Source organism: Lampetra planeri, chromosome 15 (genome assembly GCF_965212315.1).
Source record: "Lampetra planeri chromosome 15, kcLamPlan1.2.h2, whole genome shotgun sequence".
In the NCBI taxonomy this organism is placed as follows: Eukaryota; Metazoa; Chordata; class Hyperoartia; order Petromyzontiformes; family Petromyzontidae; genus Lampetra; species Lampetra planeri.
This window is the reverse complement of record NC_136121.1, coordinates 4,324,752-4,347,588: the sequence shown is the minus strand read 5'-3', so window position 1 is coordinate 4,347,588 and position 22,837 is coordinate 4,324,752. Positions and strand designations below refer to the sequence as shown.

At 44.5% G+C, this 22,837-nt stretch overlaps 1 protein-coding gene across 10 annotated transcripts in view; it reads right to left on the bottom strand.

Annotated features, from left to right (window-relative positions):
- Window positions 1-5,141: 5,141 nt before the first annotated feature.
- LOC144722608 (protein furry homolog-like) overlaps window positions 5,142-22,837 on the bottom strand; it is a 268,927-nt gene continuing 251,231 nt past the window's right edge. For 9 of the 10 annotated variants that reach the window (XM_078600842.1, XM_078600843.1, XM_078600840.1 and 6 more), the window contains 7 exons: window positions 22,143-22,326; window positions 21,030-21,179; window positions 19,532-19,630; window positions 18,343-18,435; window positions 15,680-15,790; window positions 14,054-14,289; window positions 5,142-11,341 (listed from right to left, as the gene is read on the bottom strand). In XM_078600842.1, the coding sequence (XP_078456968.1) occupies window positions 11,083-11,341; window positions 14,054-14,289; window positions 15,680-15,790; window positions 18,343-18,435; window positions 19,532-19,630; window positions 21,030-21,179; window positions 22,143-22,326 (1,132 nt within the window). In that variant the 3' untranslated portion in view covers window positions 5,142-11,082. Of the gene's footprint in view, window positions 11,342-14,053; window positions 14,290-15,679; window positions 15,791-18,342; window positions 18,436-19,531; window positions 19,631-21,029; window positions 21,180-22,142; window positions 22,327-22,837 lie in introns of those variants that run through there. The other variant, XR_013586071.1, reaches the window with a different exon arrangement.

Here is a 22,837-nt window from a genome sequence, read left to right as displayed (position 1 = left end):
AGCATTCCTCCTCCTCCAAACACGGCGAGTTGAGTTGATGCCAAATAGCTCCATTTTGGTCTCATCTGACCACAACACTTTCATCCAGTTGTCCTCTGAATCATTCAGATGTTCATTGGCAAACTTCAGACGGGCATGTATATGTGCTTTCTTGAGCAGGGGGACCTTGCGGGCGCTGCAGGATTTCAGTCCTTCACGGCATAGTGTGTTACCAATTGTTTTCTTGGTGACTATGGTCCCAGCTGCCTTGAGATCATTGGCAAGATCCTCCCGTGTAGTTCTGGGCTGATTCCTCACCGTTCTCATGATCATTGCAACTCCACGAGGTGAGATCTTGCATGGAGCCCCAGGCCGAGGGAGATTGACAGTTATTTTGTGTTTCTTCCATTTGCGAATAATCGCACCAACTGTTGTCACCTTCTCCCCAAGCTGCTTGGCGATGGTCTTGTAGCCCATTCCAGCCTTGTGTAGGTCTTCATCTTGTCCCGAACATCCTTGGAGAGCTCTTTGGTCTTGGCCATGGTGGAGAGTTTGTAATCTGATTGATTGCTTCTGTGAACAGGTGTATTTTATACAGGTAACAAGCTGAGATTAGCATTCCCTTTAAGAGTGTGCTCCTAATCTCAGCTCGTTACCTGTATAAAGACACTTGGGAGCCAGAAATCTTTCTGATTGAGGGGGTCAAATACTTATTTCCCTCATTAAAATGCAAATCAATTTATAACATTTTTGACAAGTGTTTTTCTGGATTTTGTTGTTGTTATTCTGCCTCTCACTGTTCAAATAAACCTACCATTAAAATTATAGACTGATCATTTCATTGTGAGTGGGCAAACGTACAAAATCAGCAGGGGATCAAATACTTTTTTCCCTCACTGTAAGCACGATCTTCAGCGAAAGAGGAAACGCAAAACATTTTCAGATGAGTGCTCAGAGCCAGGTGTGACACTTGAGGGGAGGGAGAAGTTCAAAATAGAAACATTTTATGTGGTCATTGATAAATTAGTGGCATGCTTTGAACATCGCTTGGACGCTTACAATAATACAGGTAGGAACAATGTTCCACACTTCCCACCAGGGATTTTTTGTCTGTCTGTCTGTCTGACTGTCTGTCTGTCGTGCATAAATAAATATATAATACAAACAGCTCTTTGATTGGTGGAGACCTACTGTCGGGTACGGAGAGGGGAGGGACCTAAGGGAAGGGGGGTCAGGGGAGGGGCCTAAGGATATGGGAGTGGTCAGGGGAGGGGCCTAAGGGAGGGGGGGTCAGCGGAGGGGCCTGAGGGAGGGGGATAAGGGGAGGTGCCTAAGCAAGGGGGAGGGGCCGATAGTTAAGGGGGTTGAGGATGTCGGGGAGGGTGGGTGGAAGGTAAACACGCCCACTCATCCAACTGCGCCCCCCTGAACGCCGCGCTGAATGTGTGTGTGAGTCTGAGAGTGTGAGAGTGTGTGTGTGAGTGTATGTGTGTGAGTCTGAGAGTGTGAGAGTGAGTGTGTGTGTGAGTCTGAGAGTGTGAGAGTGTGTGTGTGAGTCTGAGAGTGTGAGAGTGTGTGTGTGAGAGTGAATGTATGTGTGTGTGAGTCTGAGAGTGTGTGTGCGAGTCTGAAAGTGTGAGTGTGTGTGTGTGAGTGTGTGTGTGTGCGAGTCTGAGAGTGAGTGTGTGAGTCTGAGAGTGTGAGAGTGAGTGTGTGTGTGTGAGAGTCTGAGAGTGTGAGAGTGAGTGTATGTGTGTGAGTCTGAGAGTGTGAGTGTGTGTGTGTGAGTCTGAGAGTGTGAGAGTGTGTGTGTGTGAGTCTGAGAGTGAGTGTATGTGTGTGAGTCTGAGAGTGTGAGAGTGAGTGTGTGTGTGAGTCTGAGAGAGTGAGTGTGTGTGTGAGTCTGAGAGTGTGAGAGTGAGTGTATGTGAGTCTGAGAGTGTGAGTGTGTGTGTCTGAGAGTGTGAGGGTGAGTGAGTGTGAGTCTTAGAGTGTGAGAGTGAGAGTGTGTGTGTGAGTCTGAGAGTGTGAGAGTGAGTGTGAGTCTGAGAGTGTGAGAGTGAGTGTGTGTGAGTCTGAGAGTGTGAGAGTGAGTGTGTGTGTGTGTGTGAGTCTGAGAGTGTGAGAGTGAGTGTATGTGTGTGTGAGTCTGAGAGTGTGAGATGTGTGTGTGTGTGAGTCTGAGAGTGTGAGAGGTGAGTGTGTGTGTGAGTCTGAGAGTGTGAGAGTGAGTATGTGTGTGAGTGAGAGTGTGGGCGTGAGATTGTGTGTGTCTGAGAGTGTGAGAGTGAGTGTGTGTGAGTCTCAGAGTGAGAGTGTGTGTGTGAGTCTGAGAGTGTGAGAGGTGAGTGTGTGTGTGAGTCTGAGAGTGTGAGAGTGAGTATGTGTGTGAGTGAGAGTGTGGGCGTGAGATTGTGTGTGTCTGAGAGTGTGAGAGTGAGTGTGTGCGAGTCTCAGAGTGAGAGTGTGTGTGTGAGTCTGAGAGTGTGTGTGTGAGTCTGAGAGTGTGAGAGTGTGTGTGTGAGAGTGAGTGTATGTGTGAGTCTGAAAGTGTGAGAGTGTGTGTGTGAGAGTGAGTGTGTGTGAGTCTGAGAGTGTGAGAGTGAGTGTGTGAGTCTGCGAGTGTGAGAGTGAGTGTATGTGTGTGTGAGTCTGAGAGTGTGAGATGTGAGTGTGTGTGTGAGTCTGAGAGTGAGTGTGTGTGTGAGGGTGAGTGTGTGAGGGTGAGGGTGAGTGTGTGTGTGTGTGAGTCTCAGAGTGTGAGAGTGAGTGTATGTGTGTGTGAGTCTTAGTTACCTAGAGTGTTATACAGGTAGGAACAACAGGTTCCACACTGCCCACCAGGGATTATGTGTCTGTCTGTCTGTCGTGCATATCCGGAATTCCGTCCACCCATGCACCTCCCCACCGAACACCAAGCTACGCCGCGATTGGTTGACGATGTCGGGGAGGGTGAGGGGGAAGAATCAACATGCCCACTCATCCAACTGCCACCCCCCCCCCCCCCGAATGCCGCGCTGTCCAACCAAGTTCCTACCTGTCCACTCCGAAGGAACGTGTTTTGACCAGTCTCTTTGGAGTTCTGCTTATGTCAGATTAGGTGTCTAACAGTGATGTCAAAGTGGAAAAGGTAAATGCACTCTCCGCTGCATATCCATCAGACCTGGATATGAACTTTGCCAACGAACTAAAACCAATTCAAGTCTTTCATGTCTGACTCTGGGGGTGAGAAGTGCCCAACTAAATTGCTTGAGATGTTGCAGGCACTTACTCTGCAGTCAGTTTTCCCAATGTTTTCTTGGCACTTCGGATTGTTCTAACTTTGCCTGTGACAAACTTCCAGGGTGAGCGGGCATTTTCCCTTTTAGGCAGAATAAAATATTAGCTGCGGAGTAGCATGTGCCAAACACGTCAAAGCTCATTGTCACTTATGCCAAAAGTCAGACCTTGTCAGACAGGCTTGATTTGGACGACCTAGTGGATGATTTTGCGAGGAGGGGGTCCTCCAAAAGACATGTGCCCAGGGGCCTCATGGGACCATGATTCAGCCCTGCAATCAGCATCTAGCATTCAATATATTTGAAATCTCTTGACCTCTTTAGGTAAAATCCTATTTTCCTGAAATCATAAAGTGAGAACTGCGGTCTCATTCCATTCTACTTCACAGTCCAGACTAACGCCTGCTTATCTTCTGAAATGTAATGATGTCGGGTGCAAGTCTGTGTGTGTAATCTAATATGTATAAAATAAAGTGGTTTATTTAAGTTTAACATGTAGGCTTTCACGAACAATATCATCCATAATACAGGTTGTTTTGGGTTAGATCGCTTAAATATAAATGTGTCGTTAACCCCGCCACCACCCAACACAGCCAATTTAGTAAGGTTTGTCATGTAAGTAGAACATGCCAATTCGTTACTAGTACAGCACACCGGTGTGTTGGAGAGCAAATCCACATTTACAATCTTAGTACGACGTTTCGCCAGTAATTACAACCGGCATCATCAGGTGATAGCCAGATTTGTGGAGAAATCCTCCTGTTTCGTTCCTTAGAGGAGTAGATGTGACGACGTCACTTGTGAGCCCTTCACGTGCGAAATCCAGAGGGGGGGGATTTTAAAGAGAGTCATCTTGCAGGGGTCCAAGACCGAAAATGAAAAGTAGCACCCGCTGAAATTAATAACCCGGAACAACAATGTCGGATGAGACCACTACGTCACGGTGGCGAGATGTTACCTTCCTATGCTCAAACTTTAGCCTGACAGGCCTTGAAGAAAGAAAGCTATTATGGGTATTTGGAAAGGAGACAACCATAAAGGTTAACGTTCACGAGTCCCCGTTGATTTGGAATAAACACGTTACCAAAAATAGTCCACACACGTCGCGCGTGTTAAAAAAAGAAAGTAACGACAGAACACATGGGAAAACAAACGTTTCATTCCACCTCAGGAAACACCGAGCTTGTCCATTGCCCCGGTCCCATTTTCCAGTGTCTGGAACAAAGCGAACGTGAGCGCCCTCATCGTCTGTCCAGTTTCAGTTTCATTTATTTGGTATAGCCCCGTGACCTATTCGGCTCTTGAATCGGGTGCAACCGCAACAAACAAAAAACAAAAACTTGAACAAGAAAACATCTTAAAGTGACTGTGACTATGTGCAAACAGAAAATCCAGGAAGACACCCACCACGTTCTTGGGTCTTTAAAAACAAACCTTTATATATTTACAACTACCCCCCCCCTCCATCAATGTTTTTATGCTGGTGATTGCATTATCAGAACCATTTCACGAGATTCAGAATTTATTTGAGTCTCCAGCAAGAACAGTTACGACCATTCATGGGAGAGCACAACCTACACAGAAGTGGATATAGCAGAGCTACTGGAGAGAGTGGGATAACTTAATCTACGGAAGATAACCGCGCACAAATAATGGCGCACCCGGTGAGGGCGGGCTCATCGGTCAGCTGGACGGATTTGCGATATGCGACGTTGCACTGCATGCAACGACGTAAGTGTAATCGTAGGTTGGGAAGCGTCCTTAGTATGAAATGTCAAGTGTTTTCCGAGTGTCATCTTTGAGCTTGCAGCATACCAGCCATTGAATATTACACAGAGCAGTTCGCCCTCTTTGGTGAGAAAAGCCACGGGGAAAGACTTGCAATGAATTGAAATAAGTTTTTATTCTTTTGTATTTTCACATTACAGATTTTACAGAGAGAGAAAAAAAACAATGACAGCTCCTCCCTTTTTGTTTATACACGTTTCAAAATATGTACAGTGTTTTAACTTAGTTACAGTTGCGTTTCCTCCTTATATGCAAGGAATCATACTTGTAAGGCGGTATATATTCTTTTATACTTACAGAACATTTGCTTATTTTTTTAATTAAATGTTTTCGTTATGATAGACCTGCATTCCACTGACATGAGTTCACGACACAAACACGCTTATCAATTGGACACAACGCATGCCAAGGCCTTCAGTAGTGCAAATGAGGTCTGCTTCATCTAGCCTATCGAACACAACAGCATTTAAAAACCCCTCGGCGAGAATCTACAAGATAAAATTAATTAGTTTTTAAATAAAAAGGGAGAGAAAATATAACTACAAACTGACAGATATCTGAATGAAGCTGGCTAGGTTATAATATATCTCTGTACATATTAGCACTCAATAAGAGTTTTAGTTCTATTGGATGCTGCACTTTGCTTAGGATCTGTTAAGGTGTTCGCTGGTTCGTTACATACAGAGTTATTGGTGAAGTTAAATAATCCACTTTTGATTATAGATGTAGAACATTAAATCCAGAAGAACTACTTTCAAAACATTTAAAACAAAATTGTGCATATGTTTTTATCCAGTGCAGAGCAACTTTGTTTTGCCTTCACAATGAACACAAAACTATACAGACCTGGATTCTCAGCTGATTTCATGATAGTATCAATTAATATATGAAACTTGATTGTTCACGATATTTTGTTAGTAACTATTACATTCAATTGTCATTGGGCGGTACTATTGTAACGATGTGGGGCTTTAAATTAAATGGACAACTGATGCGTTTTTTATTTACAGAAACATGGGCAACAGCAATGTGTAGTGTGCTTTTCAGTGGATATTATATGTTCTGTGACATCTATCAACCCGTAGATCATTATCCTCTCTAAAAGCACACATTTTACAGTGACTGCAAGTATTAAATTATGAAAAACAAGGATCACCAGTTGCTCCCTCATGCAACCTCCCCCTTGAGTTTTAAGCTAAACCGGCGTGAACAAATACTTGCAATATTGCTCATAAGTGGTACATACACATATATGAATGCAGTAATTGTAGTTTATTATTAGAGAACACGATTATCAATGATGTAAGCTCAAATCGTGATTCTATATAAATTCAGCCACTTATCCATCTGGGGACTATAAAGTACCACTTTGTTGGAAGTCAACAGTGATTGTTTCATGCAGATACCGGTGTCCAACACGATGTGGAAATTCCACCACTTGCAGCACCGGCGCCAATGGATACGAGCACTACCAAGTGTTATTTGGACCACGAAGGCCCTAATTGACAACTGTGAAAAAGAGCCATATAGGCTCATCGGATTCCTCCAGTATAAATACATATTCTGAATTGCCTTGATTGTTTAAATAATTGCTATCGTTATTTAAAAGCAACAGCAAAAACACACTTTGGATCATCACAAGATACCGATGGCAAGCTATGAGAATCCAGATCTATAAAAAGTTCGCGTCCCAATAGTACATTCAGCAATGCTTTAAAAATGTTGGCCACATGCATTTGCGGAGTCAAGAGACCACTGCATAACATAGTAGCCTGGCGACCTAAACAATACAACTAAAAAAACACATGCTTGAAAAACAAACATTGCAAAAAATATATAGCCTCTGTGGGCAGTCTTGTTTTGCCAAATCTACCACTGCCTTAAAAGCGATTCATAGCAATTTTATATATACTAGCTTCAACATAAATAATCCCTTTTTGCATTGATGAATCATATCACAATTGAACAGTGTAGAATGGCAATTGCAGTAGAAATGATTTCCTAGGCATGCCTTCGCTAAATGTCATTATTTACTCAATTTGAATTATAACGTCGTGTCCCCACATTCCATCAATTAAGAGTTTTCTGAGCATGGACATGAAAAAGCGGGCCAGCGCTTCAACTAATTCAGTGGCAAATTGCGCTGGAGAAAAGAGTACACAATGTCTCAGCCTCAATTCTGGTGGTGCTGGCCGTGCGACCCGGCTTTTTAAAGAGTAAAATAATTGGCTCATCTCTACGATGACTCGAGCGAGGCATGTAACGACGGAGTATTTAAACCTTCATCAATTGGTGGGACGCACTCGGCCTCCTTAGCCTGCCTCCTTAACCTGTCGCGGCAACCTTTAGCCCACAACCGCACGCACATGCACGGATTAACACACGCACGCAAATGCACAAACACATGCATACACATAAGCGTACACGTGCGTATACGAACACTACGCTCCGTATAAGATAAGCAGTTTTTTTTTAGATGTATAGGGCACCCTGTAACCTGAAAACATTCTAAATATACAATACATCAAGACGTGATAGTACTTCCACTATTGTTTTGTGGCACGTATGCAGCTCACATGTGTATGCTTACATAACCTCATTTAGGCCTAAAACTACTTCAAGACAGCAAGCACTAAATACAGAGTTGTTTTCCAAATGTTTTTAAAGCACCAAATTTTGTGCGCAAGGAATTTATCGCCACAATGCCTCAAATACCTTAAGCATCAGTTAAGTGTAATTGTTTTATAGCCCTTATATAATACAGTGTGATAACAAGCAGCTCGTGATTTTTAGAGTAGTCTCGAAGATCATGCAAAAAATCAAAACATTCCAATCATAACCACACTCTTTACCATGAATATTCTATGCTGTAAGGAATTGTTCTGTAGGCATCACCGACAACACATGAGCCTTCGAAACCATTGATTTCACAAGCAAGCAACCAGAAAACGATCAGGGAGCCACTTAAAGAGATGTGACTCAAAAACAAAACAAATTCGTGCAACAAAAAAGAAGCATACAACAAAGACCCCTTATACCCCCCCTCACCCCAAGATATTTTATATCAAAAAGCGTATTAATCATAATCTATTTTGATTTTCCAAAAAGTTAAATATGCATGGTGACTTGCGCATCGCATTATGATTGTTGTAAAATGTTGACTTCTCTTGACACCAATCGGCATTTTTTTTGTGGGGGAGTTGGGGCAGGAGAGCAAAAACATTGAAATGTCACAAAATAAAAGTTCCGTGACCGTGATGAAGGTGGCTTTGAATCGTTTAAAAGCAGCGAGAGAGAGACGGCGTGAAATGTGGTTACATCGACACACGGCGAGAGGAAGCGAAACGACTTGCGCAGAAATGATGCTCTTTGTTTGACTGCACAACTGAATATTGGTGGGAAATGTGTTATCATTTTTTGGGGGGGTAATTAAAGTACAGTGTATCCACTTTGGTGTATCTTGGGATGCTGGGCAAAGGGGGGTCCATTCTGTGCAATGTATTAGGCCCGAGTAATAGTTATATGCAAGTATATATATAAAACAATCTACTGTGCATACTTGAACACAGATACACGTATAAACACACGCACATATATACATGTATATATTTACACGCATTTAGTATCGTCTCAGTTGAAGCATCATCGCCGCTGAACTTTTGGTACAAATGCTGCAGCAGTGCAGCCTGGAAAAGGATTACGCACCTGGTCACCAGTCATAAATGAAGCACTGCATGCAAGGGTTACACGACCACGGCTCTCGCCATCCTGGTGGTTCCGTCAATGCATCATTCACAATGAGCACGATGTGCGAGTAATTGACGCCTTGGGCACGTGGGCAGTTTTGCACGGAAGAGTATAACATAGGGTTAAGTTCAGTGATTACAAAACCACATCATCACTCGCAAGACCAAGAGGAAACATTGCGCTTTAAATTCGTACAGTATTTGATTAGAGCTCTTTTTTTTGTAAAGCTACAACACAACATATGCATATAATGTAACACACGTGTGCATTTAGGTATATATATAGTCTACACTTGGGTGTACATATACAAGTATATATACATACACATATATATACACACACATACTATGCATATATGTGTAGATGTGACAAGTGGTGGTGGTGTGGTGGTTAACTGCACTACGATCCTGGTGACCTGCGTCCGATTCCCGGCCGTGTATAAGGGTCGCAAGTGTTATTTGAGTGGATCATGGATGTTTACCAGGTTGCCTAAGCCTTAAAAAGTAGCATTCAACGCAGTATCTAAATATCAGTTGCCCGTCGCACCAGCCCGTGCGCAGTTGCCAGCCTTAGTAGGACCCTGGTCTCTGTGGAGGATCTTGTTATTAACATTGTACATTTGCAAATGACTAAACATTTCCGATAACGTGAACCAATCATTACTCTGCGGCAGAATATTAATTTCGGTGAAGGATGACTTCCACCGTCATTGCCCCTAACCCTCCTTTTTTTTAGATTTAGACGTAATTTTAAAATTATCACAATTCAATTGAATCGTAAAAAAAATACAAATTTGAATGAATCGATGCGTGGTGATCAGAGAACGAGGTGCTGTGGACTCTAAGTAAAACAGACGGAGTTTTCCCTTTAATGCTCTCCCACTGCGCATCAAGTGCTTGCTTGTGCCAACATGATGCTCAAGTTATAACAACACCACTAATACGAGTCGTTTGAACTATTTGCAACCCTCCTCTAAGCTGTATTACCGTAACTTTCAGAACGTCCTTATGCTGAGTGCCAGTGTCAATGTGTGTCTGGAAACACCTAATTTGTTTGGTTGAATGAGAGAGTTCTAACTTGCTGACCCACCCATACTGGACATTTGTGAAAAAGAGCTTCATAGCTCATCGGATTCCTTCTGCAGTCTAAATACAGATTTCGATGATTCGATGCAAATCTGTTTACTTATTCCATGATTAAAGCATAATTATTCAATTTCAGCAGGGTTTTCCTGCAACGTGCCGTGCATGCGGTTTCCTGTAAATGTACCAACCTCACGCACCTCCCTCCCCAAAAAACCTATACACCATAAAAAAAAGAGCAGACCTGCTTACGCAATCATGCACATGCACACAAGTGCAGGTGTGCATACCACACACGTGGGTTACATGTGAAAATAAATCGGTGTCTAATTGAGCAATGTGATTAATGCAAACATGCGGTATATCTGTAATGTAATCTGAGAAGCCGATTACTTCCACGATTACTGTGGCTGAACGTACAGTAGGTTCGTCGGACACTGAAGACGTTAATCTCGGTGGGCTCTGTGGTTGAAACGATTGACTCACAATTGGAAGGGTGCGAAGTTAAAATCTCGGTCAGGGGTTGAGTTAGCCCAATACCTCTCTGGGTCGATAAATACTGACCACCAAGTATTGGGAAGTCAACAGTGGTTTGTCCTATATCAAGACTGCCTCCCGTCATAGAAATGTGTAATTTCCACCAATGGCTGAAGGTCTCCAACAGTGATGAGCATTGCCCAATGCTCGTAGAGCGACTTCGTTCACCTCAGAAAGTGTGGCACTAAACCGCAAATGTAAGCTCGTTGTGGTATAACCCACATAAATTGGCTTCTGCTGTCCTCCACATTATCCTCAAACTGCCGACAAATAATTTCCCCCTTTTTAGGAGGTTTAGGCATTTTAAAATTCTCAAAAATTAAAGTAATCATAAAAGAAAGCAACTCGTACATGCTGAATAAAAAAAACTGAAAAGAGAGCAACAGCATTGGATCAGGACTGCAACATAAGGTGGGGGGGGGGGATGGGCTATTTATCCCGAGCCTCACACGTAAGATGACCTCACCAACGAACCTGTATTTTATGTCGCCAATTAATAAGGGTGCCCCCCAATGTCGCCTTCCAGCCTGGACCTCAAAACCTGGGAGCATCCAGCCACGGGATCAGAATGGCCATGGGATCATCGCTGCCCGCCTTGGGAGTAACGAATTTACATCAAACAACTAACGTGTTACTCCCCGCCGCAACACACGGGCCGAAGCGGAAGATTCTCAGAAGCTGGTGCTCAGGATCTGCTTGTTTCCCGAGGGGCCGATGAGACAGCCAAGAGCCTGAGCTTGCCGGAGAGCCTGGCTCAGCTGCAGGTTGATGGCGGTGAGCTTGGTGCACGCCATCGTGAGGTCGTGGTTGGAGCCCACCACGGCGAGCGCCCCCGTCTGGCCAAGCGTCTGGTGCCGGAAGTAGATGTTGAGCAGCGTCCGCACCATGTCATCCTCCGAGCGGCCGAATATGTCATCGGGCCACGTAGACCTGTTGCAAGCACGGTGGGGGGGGGGGGGAGGAGGAAATATGTTTTTGGTGCATTCAAGTGCGTTACTTACGCAATCGCTTAATAATTTACCAATTTGTGAAATTAATTGGACAAGTATATCTACAGTGTGGCCCCCGAAAGTCAGAGCCCACGGGGTTATTAAGTTAATTTTAACACTGGAATTAAAATGTTTAGTTTATTATTTAAGTTCAGATTGCATCTATCATCATGGTTACTATCGATTTGTCTTTGTCCCATGGGGTTATATCAAATCCGTCGTTGACAAAACTCGACCAAGAACCCTGAATGCATTGAGACGAAACAAAATTGATCAATGGTCAAAGATTACATCTGGAATCATACAAAAAATCAACAGAAAATGCATGCATTCATGTGAATAGAAGTCAATTTGTGCATTTGTTAAAATAAATATAAAAATCCTGTGTCCTGACTTTTGAGCCACCCTGTATATATGTATAAAACATCTCTGTTCAGTGTCTCCACATACAGCTGACATGTTTTTTGGTCTTGAAAGGCAATAGGCCAATAACTAACAAAAATGTGTTATTTGTAAGGGTATGTGCAGACAGAGAATGTCGGTCTGTTGACATAAATTGTTACCCGTAATTCTATTCCCACAATGCTGTTAACTCTTCATAGATGTCTGGCGAGCGTGGAAGAGTAGGAAACATTCTCTCAGCAGCAGTGTGTGACCTTTTATCCATAACGCTCTACAACAATGCATAATACACGTAGGCTTTCGCGACCAATATTATTCATAATAAACGTTTTTGGGTTAGATCGCGTTATTTATAAATGTGTTGTAGCCCTCCCATCACCCGACACGGCCAATCAGTAAAAAAGTGTCACGTTGACAAAGACAAAATAGTTCACTACTTTAGCCCACCGGTGTGTTGAAGAGTGACTCATTTAGAAATCACTGTACCTGAATGGGTTAAATGACGTCACCCTGCTGCTGCTCTATTTAAGACCGGGAGCAGGTGGAGGGCTTCACTATTCTGGCAAATTGCCCGATGATGCTGGATGTAATTACCAGTGAAACGTCGTACTCAAAAATTGTAAATGTTGTGGATTCACTCTTCAACACACCGGTGGGCTAAAGTAGTGAACTCTTTGACTTTTGTAAACGTGACACATTTTTTACTGAATGGCCGTGTCGGGTGGTGGAGGGCTACGACACATTTAATCAATCATTGTGCTGATCTAATTTTTTTTTGTCTCTGATCACAGAGTAGTACTTCCATATTCGATATTTGAAGTCTTGCAACAGGAAATCTGTTGACTTCCATGAAATATGTTCTAGTTTGATTAACTTGTGTGGGCTGATGTGATTGTCAAATGTGTGCACATTGAATAAAATAGCCATAATTAAGTTACCATTTAGGCAAATACGTTTTTAGTTCACAACAATCGCTCTGCGGTTTCGATGAGCACTACCTTTGGGAAATCAACATGAATTGTCCTACAGAGAGATTGACCCCTACCAAAGATACGTGGACTTTCGATCTTGGGCTTATAGAGGTCACCTATAGATTTATATTCCACACAAAGCTATTTCAAGCAATTGACAAATACAATATCTCTGTTAGCAACGAATAACGACCACCTGAATCATTACTTTGCCATTTATCTTTCTGTTATAAAACAGCATAAAACAAGTGAACAGAAGCTTCATTTAAATATATAATTGCAAGATACGACAAATATATACGTCAACTTTTTTTTGAGAACAAAAATGTCAGTAACGATATCAATCCTTTCACACAAATGCCATTGTGGTTTTTTTTGTCCTTTTCACCGGCATAAGAACAAGCGCATGCTGTGACAGATGCACTTTTCGAGTCACAAAACATTGTGAAATTAGTTTTTTGGGCTCTGAACAGTTACACGGATGAATAGAAAAGAGCGCACAAGCAGGATTTAACAACGCAACACACACTCATTCAACATATCTTCACCAAAATCTATTTGCTGCTCCAATCCAAAGTTCACAGCAATACACATTTGATTAACGTCATACCGAGAAGAGCAACATTACATTACACATATTTCTTTAAAGTTATGAAGACGATGGATATACGTATGTGTACAGCCACTCTTGTCAATCGACTGGGCAGTGCGAGTTATTCTACCATACTTCACCAAGCTGAACAGTCCAGGTTGCTGAAGGTGGGGAGGATGGGGGCACATAATGCGAGGACGAGAATGGATTTTAATCTAGATTTTAAGTTTTCGTGACTGCAGGGATCCATACTCTTTGGTTCTTTCCGTAAAGTCACGTAGATATAAAATAAAATAATTCACGATGTTTCAGGCACAACACAAGCATCCGTCATCAGGTGGGACAACCACAGCAAGAAACAATTGCTGAAGTGTTTCTTGCTATGGTTGTCCAACCTGATGACGGACGCTTGCGTTGCGCCCGAAACGTCGTGGTTTAATTTATTTTGTTTTATTTTATACCTACGTGACTTTACCGAAAGAACCAAAGAGTAAGAATGGATTTTACTGCACTATGCTCTGTTACCCAGATAACACGGTGGGGTCCATTCACATCATCCAAGCACAATCCAGACTCACACCTTGCTTAGCTTCTGACATCCGACAAGGTCAGGTACATTCCAGGTGATTTGGTCAAAAGGTAACGGCGTTCGTTCCATTTGAATGCCAGAAAGGAGGGGTTGCATCACCTGAAGGACTGAGTGAGGACCAGGGACCTTTTAAGTTCCCAGTTTTTCAGGCACTCGATCAGGCACTGGATGGCCGCCTCGGGGCAGCTGCAGGACCCTTCCGGCTGCTGTGGAGCCTCGGCCCCCTGGCCTCCGCTCTCCGCTCGGCTCTCCCCGTCTGCCTCTCCCGTTTGGCTCACGGAGGCCGCCCGCAAGCCCACCCTCAGCCTCTCCATCTCCTCGGACATGTCGAGCAGCTGACAGGACAAACAACAGAAGTTTAGCCCCAATGAACCCCTATTGAGGCCAGAATGACGCAATCTCAAAACATGTCTCTGTATCGCTTGCATACAACAACCAACTGACAGCAACAACTTGATTACATTTTCTTTTGTTAAACTGTGATGGTGCCTTTTGGGACAGATTCGTGCCAGAATGGTGTTAATGAAAAATAGATTGATTTGACTGAACAATGGTCTGCTCACCACATAAATGTAGAAGAACATAACAAGTAGGTTTTGCAGCCGATATTTTAAATTAGAATTGAGCTTTTGGTCAGGCCACAAAATGATCTGGCCATATCCGTGATATTAGAAACCGTGCAGCTCACCGTTGAGTTGAAAAACAATCCTCACAACCCAAATGTATCAATGAGACATGTGACGTTGCGCTAAATACAACGTTACGCATCATCAGGGCAAAAATCCAGACATTACTAATCCATGCAGATGCTCTGACTGCTCACTCTGACTTTCGCGAGTGTTACATTGACTTTGTAGATGGATGTGGAGCGACCCGCAAGCTCTCGCAGCGGCTTGTGGCTAACAACTGAACAAAGACGGTCACCGCATCGCGCGCTTTCAGATGCGATTCTGCGGCCGTCTGTAACATTCTTCTTTCCGATATTTGGAGGCCACTGGGAGCGATGCACTTTTAAATCTAGAGTGAAAACAATTTTTTATACAATAGCTTTTTGCACTTAGTTTGTTGTCCTTCCACCACACCTCCAATTATCACGGTTGGCTATGTACGATGCGAAAGAAGTTAAACGTGCACACACACACGTAGAAATCGGCAAGACATTTGTTCCATTCGCTGGGAGCTTCTTCAGTTCCTGAGTGACATGTCGTGTACGTCGGTTTCCGAAGAAGCTCCGAGCACATGGAGCGAAACAATCTGGACCGTCGTCTTGAATGGCACTAAGGTACGACCCAAAAAAAACACAAAGACAAAAACCCCCCAGTATAAACTCAACAGACTGTTGGGGCAAGTTCTATTAGCGAGCACCTTAGAAGGCACGAATGGCACACGAGGGAGGTGAGTGGCGAGCACCTTCCCTGGCTGTCTTTCTCCCTCGTGGAAATGTTTTTTACACATCGCACTAGGTACTGATTTGAGGCTGATTCGACCTAGGGGAGGTCCAGGACCGGTTCAGATAACCGTCATTGGTGTTGGCCATGAGCGGGAATCGAACCCGGGTTTGACCGATTCGTACAGCAGTGCACATGCTAACCGCTACACTACCGCGCCCCACAACAACAACAAAACGCACACACACCAGAGAGGGCTGCGCCACATCGCCCAGTGGACGGCGCACGCTCCTCGGTGCTTCTAAAAACAAACCGAGCGTAGGTCGCGGCGCATTACCGAGGGTAACGACCGCACGGCTTCCACTTGGCTGATGAGCTTGCAGTAAGCCTGGAAGAGCAGCAGCAGCTGGAAGTGCAGCTTGTAAAGGCGGCGACAGAGCTCGAGACGCTGGGCGTGCCCGGCCGTGGGCAACAGCGGCCGCGGAGCGAGCAGGGACGCACGGCGGTCGTGGGGGTCCAGGGGGGAGGGATGCCGGGACGGAGGCAAAGATGGCGAGACCAGGGGCCGGGAGTGAAGGGGCAGCGGGGTCCAGAGAGGCAGGCAGAGGCGATGCGGGCGAGGGAGTCGATGGGAGTGGAGAATCGTAGTGGGAGAGATGTTTAGGGTTGTGTGTGGTGGCAAGGAGGAGTTGGATGAGGAGGGAGCAAGTAGGTGCCAAGTGAGAGGATAGTTGGGGTGATGGATAGAGAGAGAGAGAAAAGAATGGAGGAGAAAGTGTAACGTGGATAAGACAATGCGAGAAGATAGATTGAGATGGACGATTGCAATCGGAGGTGAATAAGACAATAGAGAAATATTCAATAACGGAATAAATTGAATAAGGCAATTGGAGATGAATAAGAAAATGATAAAACACAGATGATTCAGAGGACAAAGAAAGACGAAACAATAGAAGCAATAGAAGATTAATAATAAAATCGAAAAACAGATAAGCAAAGGAGGTTTTCGAGTAGGAGATAGAGGGATGTAAGGAAGCAGGTTCAGGAATGGTGAGGAGTTGATGATGGAGTTGGAGTGAGCGATACAAACAGGTAGGGAGTTTGGTTTTTTGATGCACGATGGCAGGAGTAGGATAAGAGCAGAAGATTGTGGGAGAGATTCAGAGACAGGAAGGAGAGAGAAAACAATTTTATTATTGGTGAATCATTTACACATCATTCCACACAAACTGAAATGTCAAGTGAAGTCATTGGAGGCCCTGAGCAAATCGTAAACATTTCACATTCCAAGGACCTGGGCCAGCCTCTCCATAGGACAACCACTGTTGACTTCCACAAGTCATTGTATCAAGGCAGGAGGAACACTTTCCTGGATCGACCCCCGACTAGGATTTGAATACAAATATAATGCGTGAGCAACAGAACATAAATGCATAAGAGGAAGAGAAAGCAAAGTGAGACAACAAAGACTGTGGCTGCGATTGGTATACGCTCGCGCTGGAATAGAGCGAGAATTCATGCACAAATATTCCCATCCCATCCGAGAGCACACGCACGACAGGGTGCGTGTGAACGAGTGTTACGTTGATTTGGACGATGAGCAAATGTGGACGCGTGTTTGGACTGCAGATCGAATGGAGGAGGTGTTATCATCAGCAACTTACTGCTAGTGTTTCCATTTGCTAAGCAGGCAGGAAAGTAGGAAAAAGGAAGAGGACACACAGAAAGAAATGCACACAGACACGTGAATGAGTAGTGGTTAGAGATGCAAAAACACGCACACACGCGTGTGTCAGTGTGTGTACACACAGTAATTACTTTCAGAAGGTTTAATTGTGTTGGACAGCATGCATGGGTGAGTTCATATTTAAGGTACATTTTGTACAAATGGATGCATTAAGCCCATAACGATTTTAAACAATCTTGCCAAGCTAAAAAAAAACCATTCAGTCCCCAGCCACGTTTTAATGAGAAGAAAGTTAATTTCATAAAGGGTACACTCAGCCCATTGATTAACACATACACAGCACTTGAATTTAGTTTTCAGGCTAAAGAGCGTAGAATAATTTATGTTACAGAAATTGCTGAGATTGTGGAGCAACGGGAACTTACAATCCCATACTCGTGACAAATAAACATGCATGTGAATATCCCCTTGTCGGCTATACTGAACCTTTTTATTAAATGCAAAGGGTGGAATGGCGGTGCACAGTGGCTAACACACTCGACTAGAAGCCCGGTGACCAGTCAGTAAGACGCTGTGGGTTTACTGGTGAGTAAACCCACAACATTTCACTCCCCAACACACAACCGGTTTTGTTTAAGTGACAAACCTTTTGTAATTGGATGTGTCGGGGTGGTGGTGGGTCAACAACACGTTTATATTTACAAGATCCAACCCAAAATAACTTTTGTTATGAATAATATAGGTCGCGAAAGCCTACGTGTTAAATACCCACAAGTCGACTAGTCCACAGCGGTTCCCAACCCGTGGTGCGCGAGCCCCCCAAGGAGGGATATACAGGCGCCCGGGATGTTTCTCGGCGGTCACGCAAGGGGTCACTCGGCCGTGCCACTCCACGTGCGTGCACTCGCAAATCCTAATCTGTTACGTGGGATTAGCTAATCGTTGTTCAGGTTTTTAACGTCGTACGTGTTGAGTGTAGAATGTGTTGACGTGTCAATTATTTGAAGTATACAAATAATAAATAGAAAATAAACCACTTGGTTTGTTTAAGTATATATAACGATATGCTGGCAGGGGTACACCGAGTGTTGAGAGGTCAGGTAGGGGATGCATAACAAGCAAAAAAGGTTGGGACTCACTACCCTTGGTACTTGCATATCCTCATCTTCAACCGTTGCCTGAGAACATTTGTATTTTTATAGCTTCATAATTTCATTATCACAATTGTACAATGAAAACAATTGTTGCTGCTGTGTGCCGAAGAAAATTGGGCAATTGCACGCAATTATCCAATCTTGCCACAACCGCCTTACCTTTTCATCCAGGGAGCTCCTTTGGTGCTGCATCAACATCTCTGGGTGCATGGCCTCCTCTGAAGGGAATGTTCTCCGACACTCTTCCAGCCACTGCGGGAGACGGGGGGGGGGAAATGTAGCAACAGGAGGCGTCCAATTAGAGATGGCAGTGTCTTCTTGGCACAGCGTGGAGACATCCAAGTCAAAATGTAGGCTTTCATTTATACTTTTGGATTTTGTTTCCCCCATGTACCTTTTTTTGGACCCATTGCATATACGACAGTTACAGGGGAGAGACCACTCAGCAGGGAGGGGGGGGGGGAAGTGTGGGGGCCATCTGAGGGTTGTGTCCTCTGGGCTAGCGACTCTCCTAACAGGGAATTTATTCACACGAGGAGGGCACATATTCTGGTTAAGTAGGGTGGGGAGCGGGGAGGAGGGTAGCCAATTGGAGAAAAAAAATATATATTCCCCCACGCATGTTTTAAGCGCTGGTTTGAGCATGGGTACCATGGTGACAATATGTCAATTACCTCGCCTGGTTTACAGGAGATCGTGGGTTTGATCCAGAGCCTGACGCCTGCTGTATATTTGGAGTTTGCATGTCTCTCTCTCTCTCTCTCCCCATGGTCATGCGGATTTTTCTCCGGGTTCTTCGGTTTTCCCCTCCACATTTAGAAACATTCGAGTATTTGGCTGCTATAAATGTCCGCATGATAAGCCACTTTGTTGACCTATAATTTGTGGCCAGGTCCCTTATGAAAAAAAGCTTTATAGCTCAGTGGGCCTTACCTAAAAAAATATTTAAAAATGTTTAGTTTTAATTTAGATCGTGCCATTGTAAGAGATGCCGCTGGTGCAAGTGTGGCTTATAATGTACACAGCCCAGACGAAATTACATACCCGGCACAATGTGCTGTGGTGTGTTGTTATACACTCATTTTTTCTTTGACACGTACATTTACATCCATACCAATCAAGCACATTGTGCCGAATCTCTGCATTGTACACCACCTGTGCTTTCCCGCATCAAATTGGCACTCTGGGCTGAACTATTTTTTAGCGAGTCGGGGTAGAGGGGGAGGGGAAAGGCAGAATAGGGGCGGGAGGGCGGTGGGGAGGGTGGAAATGGAATGGCAAAGCACTGTCAGGGGTCTGGTGCGTGGCACAATGTATTTTTAAAAGGCACCTCCCTCCATGCACGCACCTGCTTGGTGGTGTCTCGCCGGTTGTTGTATGTGTCGAGGTGTTCCTGCAGCTCAAGAACACTGAACTTCAGCTTCTCCAGCAGATTACAGGACACCAGCTAAGAGGCAGGCACAGCACGGGACATAACATCTCATTCACGTGTTTTTATCAAAACGAATCAGAAAAGTACCATCAAGGATCACAAAGTAGGAATCTGAATTAGGCCTAATTTTGCAGGAGGCACAATTAGAAGTGTGTAATGGGAGAAGCTGTAAATGTTGGTGCCGGTATTGAAATAGTGACATAAATAAGTGGCCACTGACTACACAAGCCAATGGTACAACCAAACGCTGATATGTGAACACACATTACTCACATACACGCATCCAAAATACCTACATACGATGTACATTTTCTAATACTCTGAGATTTAGGTGAGATTCATTACCATCTTTCTGAGACCTGCAATCTTTAATTTTGAATCAGGTACAAACTAAACTTTTTATTTTACCAGGTAAAGCCCACTAAGCTATATAGCTCATTTTCAGAAGTGACCTGGCCACAAATGATAGCTAATCGGAGTGTAAAACCAGAGGACCCGAAAAAAAATCCACGTGACCACAGAGAGGACATGCAAACTCCAAATATAAAGGCGTCTGGATCAGGATCGAACCCACAAACCCCTGTATGCCAGGCGAGGTAGTAGTTGACATCTCGCCACCGTGGTTCCCCAAATACAGTAAAACAACAAGCCTGTGCGGCAAGAGAATCCTAGGACTCGGGAGGTACAGGCAGATATGTGAAAAGGTTGGATGGGAAAACATCTGCAGAATATGACAGTCATAACGACTCGCAAATACTGGACTGGAGTGTGGCACATTAAAATGTAACTATCGATACATAGGTGGTAAGGATCAAAGTTACAAATCACGTTTGCAAATGTGTTTGTATCCAGCACTAATCTTCTGCTTCAGGATATATTTTGAAGGAAGGTTTTTAAGAACACCCGTTCGAAAACTAATAATAGACATACACACAGCAGAAGCAGACATCAGCTGTGCGGGTGGATGGAGGGGGTAAAGACAAATATCCCCCATGTAGCCTTAACAGACTTTAGGAGCAAGTACTGTTCATGAGCACCTATGAAGGCTGATATGGCACACGAGGGGGTGGGTGGTCAACACCACGCCCGGCTACCTCTGTCTCCCGAGTGGCGATGTTTACACACTGCACGAGGTACTAATTTGAGTTTGAGTCGACCGAGGAGAGGCCTATGACTGGTTCAGATAATCGTCACTGGTGTTGGCCGTGAGCGGGAATCAAACCCGGGTTGCTGGGTTTGTAGCGCAACGCACACTAACCACGACACTGCCGCTCCCCCACAACGTACATACACGCACGCACGCACACACACAAGCATACACACCACCGCTCCCCACAGCCGAGCGGGTGGATGGACAGGGCAGCAGAGACAGAGAGTGAGAGGGAAACGCACGCGAGGGCGGCCACTGGCTCACCGTCTCGGCGTCGACAAACACCGTGGGGCACTCCGCACAGGAGAGCAGAACTTCCAGGGAACTCGTGAACTTTGAGCCGATCCCATTCAGCCCCTCACCCAGGTAACCGGCCACGTCGTTGGTGAGCAGGCAAAACTTGCTCTGAATGCTCTGCACACCACACGGTAAATGGAACAGGGTGGGGGAAGGGACGTTTCAATAATTGCAAAACTGTCCTTTTAAGGCAGTGGTTCTTAACCTTTACTGCACCCCTTTGGTTCTCAGCAACAGCATCTTGCACCCCCCAGGTTAAGAACCACTGCACTTTAGGGGCAACTGAAAAATGTACGTTGCGTTAAATGTCTCCCAAATGCTAGGATGATTACTGCGTGGAATAAGACTGCCACTGTGTCACGATGTTTCTGCATTTAGATTATGTATAGGTTACAATTTACTCCAGAGTTGTAATAGTGTCATATGTTTTAACATAAAAGATGGCAATAAAATCAAAATTGCATTGGGAAATTATCAGAAATTTTATCATTATGCATTGCCCTTTGAATCCACATAAACTAAGACAAACGTAACAGCGCGTTGATGGTTGTGCACAGGCACACATAACCAACACATTAGCCATTCATATTTCATGTGTTTAGTTTTTTAATCATTACAGAACTGCGTCGGCAACACAATTATAGCATCCTAGAATTGGTTGCCACTTGCCCTGATCTTCCCATTATCATCCCCTCTTTGAAGTCGCTGTTCTGGGATATGTATAAGTGTTCCAAGGAAATTGGCCATCCCGTATTTTGTCAATTGCGTAACAACAGCACCACTGGAGACAATGCATGCACATGCAGTTCTACCCTTTTCCGGTATTGTAAGATATTATTCTTTAAACAATATATATGTGACAGTCAATATAACACAGAGACTTTCGCGACCGATATGATTAATAATTTTTTGGGTCAGAACGCGTAAATATAATGGCACATTTCAATTTACGTGATCTAACCCAAAAAATATTTACGACGAACATGTGACGTTTTTGTCACCTTGGAGGTGGCAACCCTAATCCTCCTCACGGCTTTGTGATGGCGGTGCTGATGGGGGCGGGGGGGACGATGTGGACACCTGGAAGAGGGCCGAGAAGACGAGGAAGGTGTAGACGGCGCAGGAGCCATCAGCGTCGGCCATGAGCTGGGCCAGGTGGCGGCGCCACGTCCCCTCGGCGTCGTCGCACGGCGCCGGGCAAAACGCGGCAAGGATCGCCGAGAAGAACGGAGCAGGTGGCGGCGGTGAGGCTGGCTCGGGCTCACTGGTGGAGCGATCGCGACGGGTTTTAAGAGGAAGCAGGGAAGGCCAGGGTGGTGTGGGGGGGGAGAGTATACACACATGAAATCGGTTTCACGTCTAAACAATCTCGCTGAAGCAACGTGACTCAAGCAAGGTTTATGTCAGAGGGGGTGAACCTGATAGTGGAACATGCGAATTACGAGCACATGTGGTTTAAAGAAAATTATCATAAAGGAGGAGAGATACATTTGACGGTTACATAATGGTGGTGTGCGAATGCCACCTCTCACACTTCACATGAGTAACACTACTCTTTGGTTCTTTCAGTAAAGTCAAGTAGAAAGAAAATTTATTCAATAATAATAGAATACGACGTTTCGATTGCAACACAAGCAACCGTCATCAGGTAAGAATGAATGAGAAAACAAACATAGTAAACTTGGAAATATAATGCAATACAACACAGAGAGTCGGCTAACACAACAGTCAACACCCTACCAGGTTGATTACGTTCTTCCAAAGATTGCTAAATT